This window comes from Meles meles, chromosome 7, assembly GCF_922984935.1.
Source record: "Meles meles chromosome 7, mMelMel3.1 paternal haplotype, whole genome shotgun sequence".
Taxonomy (NCBI): Eukaryota; Metazoa; Chordata; class Mammalia; order Carnivora; family Mustelidae; genus Meles; species Meles meles.
Window position 1 is genome coordinate 123,786,513 of NC_060072.1, and position 15,975 is coordinate 123,802,487.

The following is a 15,975-nucleotide window of genomic DNA, read 5'->3' on the forward strand; positions in this document are numbered from 1 at the left end:
CACAGCACATAGGGAGCCAGCAGAGCTCAGACTATTTTTGTTTTGATTTTCAACATGTCGCTGGCTTTCATATGCAAGGTCCTCTCCTTTTTGGTATTTCCAGGTTTGAAGGAGGAAAAAAGGTTTCAAGTTGTATCTCACAAATCAACATCAGAAATCCCAAATCTCTGCACTCATTGAATATATTATAAAAGATTCTTCCAGTTAAATGTGGCATATTTTATTTATTTATTTTTATTTTTATTTATTTATTTGATAGACAGATCACAAGTAGGCAGAGAGGCAGGCAGAGAGGAGGAAGCAGGCTCCCCGAGGAGCAGAGAGCCTGATGCGGGGCTTGATCCCAGGACCTTCCTGGGATCATGACCTGAGCCAAAGGCAGAGGCTTTAACCCACTGAGCCACCCAGGTGCCCCTAAATGTGGCATATTTTAGTCTGGCTCACTAAATGTCCCCCAAATCTCAACAGCATGGTATATTTTATTTTTTTAAAAGATTTTATTTATTTATTTGACAGAGAGAGACAGAGATCATAAGTAGGCAGAGAGGCAGGCAGAGGGGAAGGAAAAGGGGAAAGCAGGCCCCCCACTGAGCAGAGGGTCCGATGTGGGGCTCCATCCCAGGACCCCGAGATCATGACCTGAGCCAAAGGCAGAGGCTTAACCACTGAGCCACCCAGGTGCTCCAGAGTGGTATATTTTAAAGCAGCTCTTCAGGATGGCTCAGTGGGTTAAGCCTCTGCCTTCAGCTCAGGTCATGATCTCACAGGGTCCTGGGATGGAGCCCCACGTCAGGCTCCATGCTCAGAGGGGAGTCTGCTTCTCCCTCTCCATCTGCCCCTCTCCCTGCTAGTGTTCCTTCTCTCTCTCAAAATAAATAAATAAAATCCTTAAAAAAATAAAGCAACTCTTCATTGGTGTATACGACAGTGTCCAACCTACTCACGCACTTAGATATTTGAGTACCTATCATCTGGGTACCTATTATGAACACAACACTGTGCTGGGTGCTTCAAAGGATATGAAAAAGAATCCAGGTCACACTGGCTCTGTGATCTTACAATTTACAGGAGGAGAGATGGTGCAAATAAACAACCACAGTTCAATGCAGTAATTGTTCAGGTTTGGGGATGATGGGCATGTCTGCAGGGTAACTTGCAGTGCATTAAAGCTCTGTGTATAAAATTAGTAGGTATTAGGCAGTACATGGTAAGCGCCATAAAAGAGTGATGTTATTATTTAGTGCTAAGACGTTCAGAAGAACATTTAAATTCTATTTCAGAAAGAGAACGGACAAGGGAATAATAAAAAAAAAAAAAAAGAATACAGCATTTCCTACTTTGAAAAAGTGTCTTGTCATTGGGGTTTCCTACATGCTGGAGGAGAACCTGCTGGGGAGGTCAGGGCCCACATTATTATTCTATTACGGAAGACAAAGAAAAACCCTCAAGAGTTTTGTGCAAGGTGTTATTAACTGTTAACCTGAGATTCAAACCAAGGTTTTCTGACTTCAAACCTGACTTCTCTCTACTGTGCTAGACAAACTGAGAAGGCCTCCAGGCTTAGGTAATGTTTGAATTGGGCTTTAAAAACCAATAGGAGATAGGATTGTAATAGATGGAGTCTGGAAACAGGCTAAGACATGGGAGCGCCTGGAGAGAACAGGCTGGAGAGAGGTGCACACATGGGCAGGGCAAGGTGCTCCAGGAAGGAATGCTAAGAGACCAGGCTGACATGAGCGCATGTTTTTAGCAGGAGGAAGAGGGAGATAAGGCTAGAAAGGTGAGCTAGAAGCAGACTACAAACGGCAAAGGGAGGAGGAAAGGGGGCCTGGCTTTCTCAGAGGCTGCCTGGCAGAGCAGAGCAGCAACAACGTGGGAGCCATGTCCACAGCCAGGCTCTCATCTGTGAGCTCTCTGACCTTGGGCAAACTGACATTTCCAAAGACGCCTATTTTTCATTTAAAAATGGAAATAACAGTACTTCTCCAGTACGGGAAGTGCCCTGTGTACAGCAAATGTTTGACCAACTGGGCTTCCTTTCTTCCCAAGTGGGTCCGAGGCTCTGCCCAATGGAAGCTTCCGCCTACCCCCCCTTCCACCAAGAGCCCGTGCCCCCTCTCACATCTGGGGCCCCGCTCTGCCAGGGAGAGGATGAGATGTTACACACCCAACTCAGCCCATGCATGCAGAAGGGCAGGCAGGACAGCTGGCAGCCCTGCCATGGTGAAAGAGGGCAGGAATGGGCGTCAAGACACCGGAGTCTAAAGCATGCTCAACTACTAATTTCTGTGTGCCCTGGCGCAAATCACTTTCACCTCCTAGCTCCGCTTCCTGTCTGTATAGCCGTATAACACCCGCCTCACGCGCAGTTGTGATGTTAGCTAGATGATTAACCCCGGTATGCCACAGGCCTAACTGCAAACTCCATCCGAACTTGAGGCCGTGAGTAATATCTAAGAGGATCTCCGTCTGTGTCTATAGGTAACAGAAGCACATTTACACGTGCGCTTCTACTCAAGGAAGCCATCTGTGTTCAAGAGTCTCAAGAGGCTCTCTCAACCTTGACTTTGCTTGCAATTGTTCGGGAAGCCATTTGTGGACGTAGAGGATGAGCAGGTCTACTGTTAGTGCTGTAGGAAACCTTAGAAACCATTCCAATCAGAGGTTTTTCCATGGTGACAGGGATACCCTAAAGGCCGTGCAGACGCCCACAGAGGTGGGGAGGTAGGGGTGGGATGTGTTGTCGGGATAACACGGGAAGTTCTTACCATGGTGCCTGGCACATGGCCAGCTCTTCCAAAATGACCCCACAATTACTGGCTGTGTTCCCAACCCCAGGAAACGCTCAGGCCCACTTGGACGGACCTCCATGGTATTTGAGGTTGTTTCTCACTCATGGAACTCCAGCCACAGGTGAGGTGACACATCAGGGCCCTTTCCCTCTGGGGAAGAAACAGGAAGCAGGCGGGGCCCAGGCTGCCGGACTCTAGGTGAAGAGCACCCCCATTGAACACACGCACATGTCCATGTCTCCGGGAAGGAGACTTATGTTGTTATGAGAGGCTGGCGCCCTAGCCTAGAAAAGTGGGTGGGGATTATTTGAGTGTGTCATCTTTGAGGAGACTCTGGGACCCTGGTGGGGGTGGCTGTCATCAGCAAAGCCATGGAAAAAGATTTCACAATTCCAACATCTCGACCCTGCTCAACTGGCATGGCTACAACATGTTGTGCTTTCTTTGTCTCCTGAAAGCTGAGTAACTGAACCGAGTATTGAAAGGAACGAGGACAGGGCCAGGGCCTGGCATGTAACTGGAGCTCAAGAAATATTTGTCAAATGAATAAATGAATGAGACCGAACACCTGAGAAACAGACATGTGCCAAATTTATATCTTATGACAGTAAACCCAAAACAAAGCCCAACATCTCAAAAGAGATTTTATCAAAAGTTGGTATTATTGTTATGAGTAATAAACTCACTGTCTCACTAAAATATTTTCCAAAAATGCCTTGTTCTCCCGGTAAGGTCTCCTGCTGATCCTTGAATTGTCTGGCCCAGCATGGTAGAGGGGAAAGGTCTCTGGACAGGAGCCGTGGTCTGCTCCAGGTTCCACTATTTCTCAGCAAGTTGCTTTACTCTGAGCCTCAGGTCTGTCCTCTAAGTAATGGGAATAAGAACGCCTGCCCCAATGACCTTACAGGGAGTAAAAACCACAGGATGACAGGGGTGAAAGCAGTTCTTAAATGGATGACGCTCACTTAATGTCCGATCCTAATGACACTCCTCTGCTGTACCTTACAGCACCTTTTGCACCTGGAACCTTCTCCAGCTCCCCTCTGCCTATGCAAATTGTCTCCAAGTTTGAGGGAGACTCCCCACTTGACCCTCCATTTGATTCTTCCCTTCCCATTCTGCTGTGGCTCACCGCCCTGGTGGTCCGTATTTGTTGGTTAGTTTCCGTTCACACTGAGAGACATGCAGTGGGTTGTCTCCAGCATGGGCGGATGCACTGGGCTCCCAGCTATGGCACTTGCTACTTGAGCGGCCTCTGGCAGGCCACTGAACATCTAAGTCTCATGTACAAAATGGGGAGATTAATGACTTACAGATTTGCCACGAGAGGTAAATGAACATAATGCGTGTGAGGGACTCAGGTCAACACCATGTGCACAGAAAGTGCCCAGCGACAGGAGCTGTTACAGTCACTGAACATTGCTCCTTAACTGTGTTCTGAATGTGCCCCATCTCCTCAACTGGATTTCATCTTTGAGAACAAGGTCTCTGTCCTTTCCATTTCTTTGGTTACCCCCAATCCCATTCTCATCCCAGAAAAGCACTGAGCGCATAGTCTTTTCTCAAAAAAAAAAAAAAAAAAAAAAAATCTGTTGAGTTGATCAAAACAAATAGTTGTTTTTCTCCAAACAGGACTCAAATTTTTATGGTCGCCCATCACAGCCAGCCTGACAATGTCAATGTCCACAGGGCAAAGTAACCTCCTCTGGCCCTATCATCACACTAAAAATGTGTGAGTAACTCTGAAAGCACTCAGCCAAGCCATTCACACTACTGAGCTATCCTACCATGTTCGATGTGCTGCATTAGTCAACAGCCTAAAAATATTCCAGAGAAATAAATTTCATGTGGGAACACTGCCAAAACCTGGAGCACTCACTCTCTTTTCCTGAGACGTGAACTTCAATCTTATAGGTGCAAATAGTATTAAAAATACGACATACATCTGAGCACAGAAAATCCTATACAATATCCTAGGGGCTGTGTTTTAGGACTAGATTGTATATGAAACTGTTCTTCTGGCGTTTGGCTAACAAACTAACTCCCTTGGATGTCATAAACCTCACACTGAATTCTACACCCTAGCAAGTAACATCATGGACAGACTCAAGCAATTTATAAAACAAGCATGCTTTAAATCTATGTTTTGAAATGAGAACCTATAAACTAAAAATGCCTGTTTTAGAACATCATAGACAACCAAAATCTTAATTTCCTATGTTTTTAGTAACTATCCCCAATTGCTCTAGAAATTACATTAGCGTAACCACTTATTCCTCTAGTTTTTAAAAAAATGACTGGAAATCACAAAATACAAATGTTCTTTGGGAACCACATTTCACGTCCCCCAGAATAAGCAAGACTGAGAAGTAAGCCAGGCACATGTCTGCACTGTTCAATCTTTGGTCTCTTCGTGGCTGAGGCCTTCTTGATCAGTAACTTGCAAAGCTTATCCTGACCCGGTCTTTCGCTGATGTTCTCTTATCTTCCTGGACTCGAGCTGGGAAAAATGAAAGCAGCAAGGTGTGCCCCTTTCAAGAGTTTGCATTTTCCTGAATTCTGAGAACTAGCATCGTCCTGTTCTTCAGCCCCCTACTCTGTTGTACCCAGAAATACCTCACTGTATAGCATCCTTACTGTTTTCCAAACACACAGCAGAACGGGAGAAAAAGCCTGCTTTGTTGGAGAATAACTCAACCAAGGACACGATGTTCCGTTTTTATGATAAATGTAAATTTTCTGCTAATGGGCAAATTCCTCATTTCCAATGACTACATCGAGTAGTACTTAGATACAGAATTCCAACCAATCAAGTTTAGGGAACTGAAAATACAAAATTCCAACTGATTAAGTTTAAGGAACTGAAGAGAGTGCCAACCAAGAATATTCTCCTTCTGGGTCGTAGCATTTCACTTGACTATTCACTTTTTGGTTTTTAGTTCTCTTAACTGTCAACAGGTGCTGAGCACAGGGGCCGGCCTCAGTGACAGTCTCTGCTTGAGTACAGAGATCTACGTGCTTTCAGTGGTCACTTATGATCACTAAGTTTGTTTGCTGATACTTCCCTCCTGTTTTACGTCGCTCAAGTATCCGTTTTGATTTCTCAGTCCTCCGCATCCCACCGTTTCTCTCTCTCAAAGCCAGAAAGAGAGATCCCGGTGGCTGAGGACTCCACCATGTGGCTTTCACGTTGTTGGGATGTGCACCAATCCTACATCCATCAGCCCTGGATACTCCCCAGAGAGCTGGCAAAGCTGGCCCTTGCTTTTCATCACTCTTGCCCCAACTGTCTCCCACTTTACACTCCCTTGCCATGCAGCACCCGGCTCTTACATCACCACCAAGGATGGTGGGGATGCTCAGGATGGGCAAGGTGGAAGCCACATGCCACTGTTTACTGTCTAATCCTACTTCTCCTCCTCTCTGGGTACTCCACTCTTAGTGGCAAAATCGCAAGTTGTTTGCATTTTGGGTTCACGGTCTGCAAATAACGAACTGCACATGCAAGTTCTCTCCTGTATGGCATTTGTCCCAAAAGCTGTACTTAGAGTGGCAATGTTTCTGACCACCTACTTCTACTTATTCATCATGCAGCTACCCTTGTCGGATAGTCTCCCGGACGCCACTTTTGCTCAGCCTGTCCCTAAGGTGAGCTGGGAATGAGGATGGTAAGAGCAAAAAGTATGGCTAGTCACCCTGACCACAGGTATTGGGGTGAAATGCACACAGGTCCAGGAAAATGATAGCAAGTACTCTCAAGAGGTGGTTAGGTGGACAATCACACTTTGATCTTCCTTACGCTTTTTAACTGTAGATTTAATCTAATTTTGTCATGGCAGGATTAGCAACCAGGCCACAGAGGTGAAGGGACATTATAATAAGACAGCATATTAATCCTCCATCCCACCCAAGGCAGAAGCAAAACCAAACAAATAGCAGCTTCCTGGAAATTGAATTTCTGTTATCCAGATGTCAAAGATGTAATACCCCAATTACACAAACTATTGCCAGTGAAGCATGCCAGCGAATATGCAATGTAAATGGGGTGAGCACAGAGCGACAAACCTGCACAGTCAGCATCTGGCTCTGGGAGTGAGTGATAATTAGCACTGTGTGTAGACACTAATAAACATTTATGTCTGAAATTACAACTTTTAGCAATGTTAATAAGGGATATATTGGCAATCTGTAAAATAAAAGGTCTTGAAAAGAATGTCATACATTAAGCAATGGCAGACATTTCCCGTTCTGGCACAATCTTTTTTTTCCCCCCTTCCCCCTAACTGCAAATGGCCACACTGTTTTGCTGAGAAATTAATTGACATAGGAACCTACCTAAATAAATGGGTTGTGTCTCTTTGGCCTCCCCATTAACATCGTTGCTGAATTCTGAGATCTTATATACCTCATGGTGATAATCTGGGATGAGAAAACAACCAAAAATTAAAATTCTAATGACCCCAAGTTATGAAAAAAATAATAAAAAACTAACTCTCCTTATATATAAGGAGTAGAATCTATATATTATAAACATAATTTCTAAGAACTCAATCACCGAATTTATAGTCACTAATAATCCCCAAAACTTTGCTTACTCTTAAGAAGTACACAGACTTGAAATATTACTTTGACTTTAGAAAACAGCTTTGCTGATCACATGGTTTTCACAGTAAATTTGGCCCAGAGATGCCAATTACTAGGCCTCTTTGCTTTCAAATGACAACTATGTTTATAAGGGAAAGAAAAACCTTGCCCAATCATAGGCCAGGGGGTGATTCCAAAATTATCTCCACAACTCATTTCCATGAGTACAGTATATCAAGAGCATACTTTAGGTTAACCCGACACTCAGTTTTCTCAGTTTACCCAGCAAAATCCCAGCCTTTAAGCAGCTTACCGGAAAGCACACACGAAAAATACTGATTTGTTATTTCAAATATAGTATAATCTAGATAAGAAAGCGAGATTCTCATCTTTCACACAATCTTTTGCATTCAGCTACTGAACTTTAATATGCAATAGTTTATTTGCTAAAAATGCACCTGCAGAGAGAAGAATCAGACCCATAATTTAAAGAGAGAGGAAAAAAGTAAAAAGAAAAACTTGCTATGTCAGTCAAACTTTACAATACAGTACTTCGCAAGCTTCCTTCTTCTCTACCGAGGCTACTGGGCTTGTCAATGGTCTATTATCTAAAAAGTAGGATCATCTAGGTGAGAAAATAGAGGTTCCTTCTTAACAGCCATTCCTTTTTTTGTGGCTTGAGACCTGACAGGACAAGGTCTACAAAACTACTCTCACTTTTCAGATAAAGTAGGAAGTTTCCTGAGGTCATAAATAAGAAAGCAGCCTACATTTCTGAATGAATCAAGAGACCAACAGGCCAGTCACATATGGAGAGTTTTTTTTTTTTTTTTTTTTAAGTACAAAGGACTGAGTAATCCACACAGAGAAAGAGGGAAGAGCCAAATATTTTGAATACGTAAAACTATCTCAGGCCTCTTTCATTAAACAGTATCCAAACTAAATCAGGGGGAATAGATATGAGCAGATCTTCAAAATGTCTATAATCAGACCATTTTCAGGCTAGCCAAAAGCAGGCTTTATTGAATCTACATCATAGTTAGCTCAGCTTAGCTTGAAAAGCTCTATTACTTGGAATCACCCTCTAATTTTCATCAGCTCACGTGTGACTTCCCCAGGTTGTTGAAACAATCGCCTTGCTTTCTACTCTGATGCCAATGCTAAATAAAACAACAGAGAAAAGGGGACAGGTTCTGTGGTTTGGTTTTGACCTCAAGTTGACTCAAAGAAGATAGTTAAACAAGGTGATTCTAAACTCACTATCAGGACTTGTAACATTAGGATGAGAAAAGTCACCTGTCTCTCATTTAAGGTGACACAATGCATTTTAATAGACATATTTTTATGCCTGCTCTTATCTCAAGTTATCATCGTCTCTGACAAAGTCCAATCAGGAAAATAAAGCCTCTGACAAGTAACTGAACACAGACAAGGCGATTCAACTTTCCCCTCCCCTGATAAAATAGACCCAAGCCCAAAGACCGCGATGTACACCTGTTAAATCGTCAGGAACCCGCTGGAATTTTTTTTTTTTTTTTTTAAATAGGGATACTTTTCTGACCCATAAGTGATCTCTTCCCAAACACCTTTCCAACCCAAATAACGTCTCCAGAAAAGATGCCGGAGGTCAACAATTCTCATTTGGGCTCGTACACCTAATGAGCTTCTTTCTGGTTCTTAAAAGAACCACCACCTTTTTTTTTTTTTGCTTCTGTTTGGGGGAAAAAAGCAAACCCACAACCATTGGTCGGGATCCGTGTGTGCACGGCCTGACGGAGAGGCAGTTCTCCCCCACCCCCCAACCTAGCCACAAGAGTGGAATACCAAAGAAGGCTCTCGGCTCCCCAAGTGTCATTGTTTGCTAATTTCCTGATGTGCCCTCCGACTTGTTTACGCTGAATAACATCCTGCCTCCCCCCCGCACAACTTTCCCCGCCGCGCAGCGTGTGCGGCCGCGGCCCCCGCGGGAGGAGATTCGGGGGTCCCGGAAGCCCGGACCCCCGGCTGGGACGCGCGGCCGCGGCGCGGGGCGAGGGGCGGCGGGCCGGGCGCGGGGATGTTTACGCGGCGCCAAGTCCTCCCTCCGCCGCCCGCACGCCCCCCGCCCGGCCCGGCGCGGCCCGCCGCTTACCTCGGCTCACCAGTTTGAAGCTCTGGGATTTCCTGCTTCTTTTCCTCTCGGAGAACTCCATGGTGCTGGCAGGAGGCAGGAGGCAGGGGCTGCGGCCGGTGGGCGGCCAGCGGGCGGAGGGAGCGGCGGCCGAGGCGGCGGCGGCGGTGGCGGCGCTGGCTCTTGTCACCCGGCAGCGGGAGCGCCAGGACCAAGGTCCGTGTCTTGAATCCGCAGGGGGAGGCAAAGGCAAGGGAAAAACCACCTCGAGCCCACTCGGGGGCTGCGGCTCGCGGGGTCGGCAGGAGGCGCTTTCCCGGGAGAAGTTGCCCCCGCCTCGCCGCCGCCGCCCGGTCGCCTCAGCACGCCCCCCGACTCCCTCTCATTCCCGGTCTCTGTGCCACACGCAGCCGGAGCCGAACTTTCCGTTGGGGAGCGAGTTGGGGGCGGGGAGGGCGCGGCGCGGCGGGCCGGGTGCTGCCGGCGCCCTGCGCGCTGGCCGCGGGCCGGCCTGGGCGCTGCTCCGGACGCGGCGGCGGCGGCGGCGGCGAGCGCGGCCCCGGGGACGCGGCGGGCGGGCCGAGGGCGGTGGCGGCGGCGGCGGCGGCGGCGGCGGCGGGGTGCGAGCCGGGTCGGGGCGCTGACCGCCCCCGCGGGAGGAGGGGCACCGGGGAGGAGGCGGCGCCGCGGGGACCCCGGGGCCACCTGCTGGCGGAGCGCGGCCGCCGCCATCCCCGGGGGCCCGGGCAGCCGCCACCCACCGGCCTGGACGCGCGGCGCCCTGAAGAGGAGCCGGAGGCCGCGGCGCAGCGCCCTCGGCCCGGCCGGCCGGCCTTCCCGCAGGGACGACGGGCCCGGCTGGACGCGGGGGTCGGGGGGTCGGGGCGCTGCTGCTTGGGACCCGGCTCTCGGCCCCTAGCTCGCCTGCCTGTCGCCACCGCTTCCCGGGGCCGAGCTTGTTATACATAGTGCTGGGTGTTGGGGACCCTCCAGCCAGCCCACTCCTTGCCTTGAGAGCCAGGATGTCGGAGGGCCACGCTCACGGGCTTCATGCAAGTTTTAGAAAACACACACACACTACACACACACACACACACACACACACACACACACACAACTTACCCTCCACACACACACTACACACACACACACACACACACACACACACACACACACACACACACACACACACACACACAACTTACCCTCCGCGCTCTGCAAGGAAACGAAGAGAATTGAGAATTTACTGGTGAGAAGAGTATAGAAAAGAGTAAGCTTCAATTCTTCTTCACCAACAAAGAGGGTTGTAGAAAGATCCGGAGTTATATTCAAGGAGACAACTTGGAATGTGGAGCTTGGAGCGGGTGGAAGGAACGAGGGGTGCAACGTCAGTGGGTGCTTGATGGCTTTGCTGACTCTTAGAGAAGAAACGGCCAAGGCAGGTGCGGGAGGGGCTCTGCCACCTGGTGTAATAGTGCCAAAATAATTGACAGCAACAATGCTTTTATTACTTTTATATAACATTCTTCTCTGGGGAGCTAGGAGCACGCCATTTCCTTCTTTAGGGTGGGAATGGAAGAGAATTTTACACCACCTGGGAATGGCAGTACAGGACAGTAATCTGACATGCGTAAAAGTACCTCACCAAACCGACCCTCCCTAGACCTCAATACAAAAGAGAATAAAGAGATGGACAATGCATTCAGCCCGGTGGCAAACTCACGTGGCCCTAAAAGAGTGAGGAGGAATAAGGGAAAAGGGTAATGTTGATAAATGCGATACATTTCATCACGGGTCACACTCAGAGGAGGAGACAGTCCCTCTGTTTAACTGGGATGCACGAATAGGACAACTTTGAGCAAGGGAGCTAGGATACACAACACCAGGAAACAAAACCAAGGAATAAGGTAATCCGATAGTGGAAGCAGGGCCTGGTATACCTTCTGAGGTCTTTTTGTAAGGCAGTATGCCACAAGCGAGGAGGCTGAGTGTTCTACCTGGCCAGGTGCGAGGAGAAATGTCCATTCACTTCCCTTAAACAAACTTTAAACAAGAGGTTCTTAACCTTTTCTGGGTCATTGTTTCCTTGGAGATTATGTTCAAACCTCAGGGTCCTTTTCCCAGAAAATATGTAGAGGATACACAATATTTTGTATAGTTTTCTTGGAGTAACTTAGACCCCTTGGAGCTCTAAAAGGTAGCAAAAGAGATTAAAGTGATAAAAAGGGATTAAATCCACTATGTTACTTGGTTCTCTTCCATACCTTTCCCTTTCTTTCTTCAAAGCCAGGCAGTAAACATCTCATGATGTTTTGAATGTTTCTGAAGAAACAAGCATACCATTTTGTTATCTAGGCTGGGACCCTTTCTTTTTTGTGATGTTTACTTAAATGTTATTCCCAAAACCACAAGGTTGCATACTATACTGGTTGAGGAACATTTAGGATCGTTCCTGCCTTGCAGCATAAAATGAGATTTTATTATGCTGAAACTCTGGTGAAATCATTGCAGGTGTCACACCAGGAAGAAAATCCCTAGGGGAGAGATGAACACCTTTGCATTTTCAGTTAGAATAGAAATAAAAGTTCCATGTATTGAAGAAAATATTTTTTATATAATTAAGAATGAAATATAGGGGCGCCTGGGTGGCTCAGTGGATTAAGCCGCTGCCTTCGGCTCAGGTCATGATCTCAGGGTCCTGGGATCGAGCCCCGCATCGGGCTCTCTGCTCCGCAGGGAGCCTGCTTCCTCCTCGCTCTCTGCCTGCCTCTCTGCCTACTTGTGATCTCTCTCTCTGTCAAATAAATAAATAAAATCTTTAAAAAAAAAAAAAAGAATGAAATATATTTTTAAATAAAAGATTTTATTTATTTATTTGACAGAGAGAGATCACAAGTAGGCAGAGAGACAGACAGAGAGAGAGGGAGAGGCAGCCTCCCTGCTGAGCAGAGAGCCCGATGCGGGGCTGGATCCCAGGACCCTGAGATCATGACCTGAGCCAAAGGCAGAGGCTTAAAACACTGAGCTACCCAGGCAGCCCAAGAATGAAATATTTTGAAGTAACAATGTTTTTAGATAGTAATAATTTTCCTTGACCCTTTTTCCTGGCCCGACAAAGGTGGTCTATGTGTGAGTTGGACTACAGAGACCGTCGGTCAGACTTGTCCTAATAACACATAGAGAAAATCAACAAATATTTATTTTTTATTTTTCACATTGTGCAAATCACTGTGCCTTTATATAACAAAAAGTATGTATTCATAAATAGCCTTAGATAAAGATTAATTATAATATTTAATAAAAAAGAGATGGCTTTAAGCAGTGGGTATCTGTGTTTGTTGATTGAACTACCATAACAAAATACAGTAGACTGGGTGGCTTAAACTATCAAAATTTATTTTCTCCCAGTTCTGAAGACTAGAAGTCCCTGGTGAAGGTCTGGCAGGCTCAGTTCCTGGTGAGAGCTCTCTTCCTGGTTTGTAGATGGCTGCTTTCTCACAGTGTCCTCACATCAGAGAGTTCTGATCTTTCCCTCTTCTTATAAGGACACTAATCCATTAGCACCCCATCCTTAGGACCTCATCTAAACCTAATTAATTCCCAAAGCCCCCACTTCTACATACGGTCATATTGGGGGTTAGGGCTTCAACATATGAATTTAGGAGAACACAGTTCATTTCATAGCAGTATCATTTTTGGTGAATGAAGGTATCATTTGTATTGGGGCATCCTGGAAAGTTAGGTTGGAGATCTGTTAATGTCATTTCTCTGCCTCAATAGTACAAAGTTCTGAAATGTTTTAGAACTACAGGTTTACGTATTATTAAAGGTCATGGAAAACTAATTAAATAATCTGTGACTTCATGGAGGTCAAACATCAGATGACCATTCAAAAACTCAGTTGATTATGAAGATTCAACATAGATTTTAAATTGTTTTAATTTAATTTTAAATGTCTTAATAAAGTCATATAATTTGGCCAGAAAACATTTAGGCAAGTTTCATTCCTAATTCTTTTTTTTTTTAATTTCTTTTCAGTAACAGTACTGAATACTGAATAACATACTGAATACTGAACAACAGTACTGAATAACAGTAACAGTACTCATTGTTTTTGCACCACACCCAGTGCTCCATGCAATACGTGCCCTCCCTAATACCCACAACCTGGTTCCCCCAACCTCCCACCTCCCACCCCTTCAAAACCCTCAGGTTGTTTTTCAGAGTCCATAGTCTCTCATGGTTCACCTCCCCTTCCAATTTCCCTCAATTCCCTTCTCTCCATCTCCCCATGTCCTCCATGTTATTTGTTATACTCCACAAATAAGTGAAACCATATGATAATTGACTCTCTCTGCTTGACTTATTTCACTCAGCACAATCTCCTCCAGTCCCATCCATGTTGCTACAAAAGTTGGGTATTCGTCCTTTCTGATGGAGGCATCATACTCCATAGTGTATGTGGACCACATCTGCCTTATCCATTCATCCGTTGAAGGGCATCTTGGTTCTTTCCACAGTTTGGCGACTGTGGCCATTGCTGCTATAAACATTGGGGTACAGATGGCCCTTTTTTCACTACATCTGTATCTTTGGGGTAAATACCCAGTAGTGCAATTGCACTATTTTTAATTTCTTGAGAAATCTCCACACTGTTCTCCACAATGGCTGCACCAACTTGCATTCCCACCAATAGTGTAAGAGGGTTCCCCTTTCTCCACATCCTCTCCAACACATGTTGTTTCCTGTCTTGCTAATTTTGGCCATTCTAACTGGTGTGAGGTGGTATCTCAATGTGGTTTTAATTTGAATTTCCCTGATGGCTAGTGATGATGAACATTTTTTCATGTGTCTGATAGCCATTTGTATGTCTTCATTGGAGAAGTGTCAGTTCATTTCATCCGAATTCTTAAAACCCTTTTGAAAACTCTGTCTTAAGAGAAATAGCATTATGAAATTTCCATCTTTAGTTAGATCTCTGCTGTCTAATAGAAATATAATGCCAGCCACATAAAGAATTTAAAGTTTTCTATTAGCCACATTAGAAAAACTAAAAATAAACTGGTTAAATTCATTGTAATATACCTTATTTAACCCAGTATTATGAAAAAACTGTCATTTTGACATGTAATCAATATAAAAATGTGAATGAGATATATTATGTTCATTTTTGTATGAAATTTTGAAGATGATGTGTATATTATACTTAGAGGACAGAAAGATCAATTCAGATTAGCGAAATTTCAGGTGCTCAGTAGCCACATATGGCTAGTGGCTACCACACTGGACAGCTCTGATTTATAGGAACTATATGATTTGAGCCATGCTATTTATATACAGAGAGACGACTGCAACCTTGTTTTATTTATAACTTTCAAAAAGGAGATAAGCAGGATGGTATTATTGGGCTTGAAACTTTATAAATCTTTGATTGGAGTTTCTGGAATTGAGTATCTTGTCCCAGGTAGATTCTGGAATCCTTCAGGAAGGTTTAATGTTAGGATAAACATTAACTTTTCAGGTGAATGAGAATTGCCTATCAGAAGGGTCATGGAAAGAGTGGGCAACTCTACTTTAATACCACTTATCAATTTATCAATTTGTTGCTGGCTTAACTCAAGTTCCTCTTTCATTTACTTTATGGGTTTTACTTATTGTATTTTACAAGAATGAAAGTTGTATTTCTAAGAGATTACTTAAGTGAAAATGGTATCTTGGAAGGCTCCACAAATATACCTTATATTGAAAAAGGACTTCTCTTATAGCAGTGCAAAGATATTTTTACATTATCTAATACTCTTAGTTGTTACATGAGGTTGGTAGATATTACTATCCAAATTTGCAAATGAGGAAAATCCTAAAACTTTTTTTTTCTTTTTAAAGATTCTATTTATTTATTTGACACACAGAGAGAGAGATAGCACAAGCAGGAGGAGTGGCAGGCAGTGGGAGAGGGAGAAGCAGACTTCTTGCTGAGGAGACCCCAACTCCGGGCTCCATCCCAGGATGCTGGGATCATGACCAAAGCCAAAGGCAGCTGCTTTAACCAACTGAGCCACACAGGCATCCTAAAACTCTTTTTTTAGTGAAACTTCGAAATGGTATGCTGGTTTTCTGATTATCTTAAATGTGATGCATTAATCAAGGTGCATTTCTACATTTCTGTTGTTTCTTTAAAATAAATATTTAATGTTCTGTTTTATTAAGATCTAATTTATATTTGGTAAAGAATATAAATCTGAGTGTACATTTCAATTCCTTTTACTTAGGTGTACATCTGTATAAACTCCCTCCCCCCAGATTAAGATACAGAACATTTCCAGCCCAGTAGCAGGCTCCCCTATGGCTCCCCCAGATAATCCCCCAGGGAAGCCGCAGTTCTAACTTCTGTCACCATACCTCCATATGTGCCTGTTCTTGAACTTCCTATTAATGGAGTCATAGCTGTTTTGCATCAGGCTTCTTTTGGTCAGCGTCCTGTGTGCGAGA

General features: G+C 45.0%; 1 protein-coding gene across 11 annotated transcripts in view; it reads right to left on the reverse strand.

Annotated features, from left to right (window-relative positions):
* The window catches only part of BEND7 (BEN domain containing 7), a 79,770-nt gene extending 69,736 nt beyond the window's left edge, over nucleotides 1-10,034 (reverse strand). For 9 of the 11 annotated variants that reach the window (XM_046011104.1, XM_046011100.1, XM_046011107.1 and 6 more), the window contains exons 1-2: nucleotides 9,508-10,034; nucleotides 7,128-7,211 (exon numbers count right to left, since the gene is read on the reverse strand). In XM_046011104.1, coding sequence (XP_045867060.1) covers nucleotides 7,128-7,211; nucleotides 9,508-9,568 — 145 coding nt within the window. In that variant the 5' untranslated portion in view covers nucleotides 9,569-10,034. The remainder of the gene's footprint in view (nucleotides 1-7,127; nucleotides 7,212-9,507) is intronic. The other 2 variants (XM_046011109.1, XM_046011108.1) reach the window with 2 other exon arrangements.
* Between the last annotated feature and the right edge of the window lie 5,941 nt (nucleotides 10,035-15,975).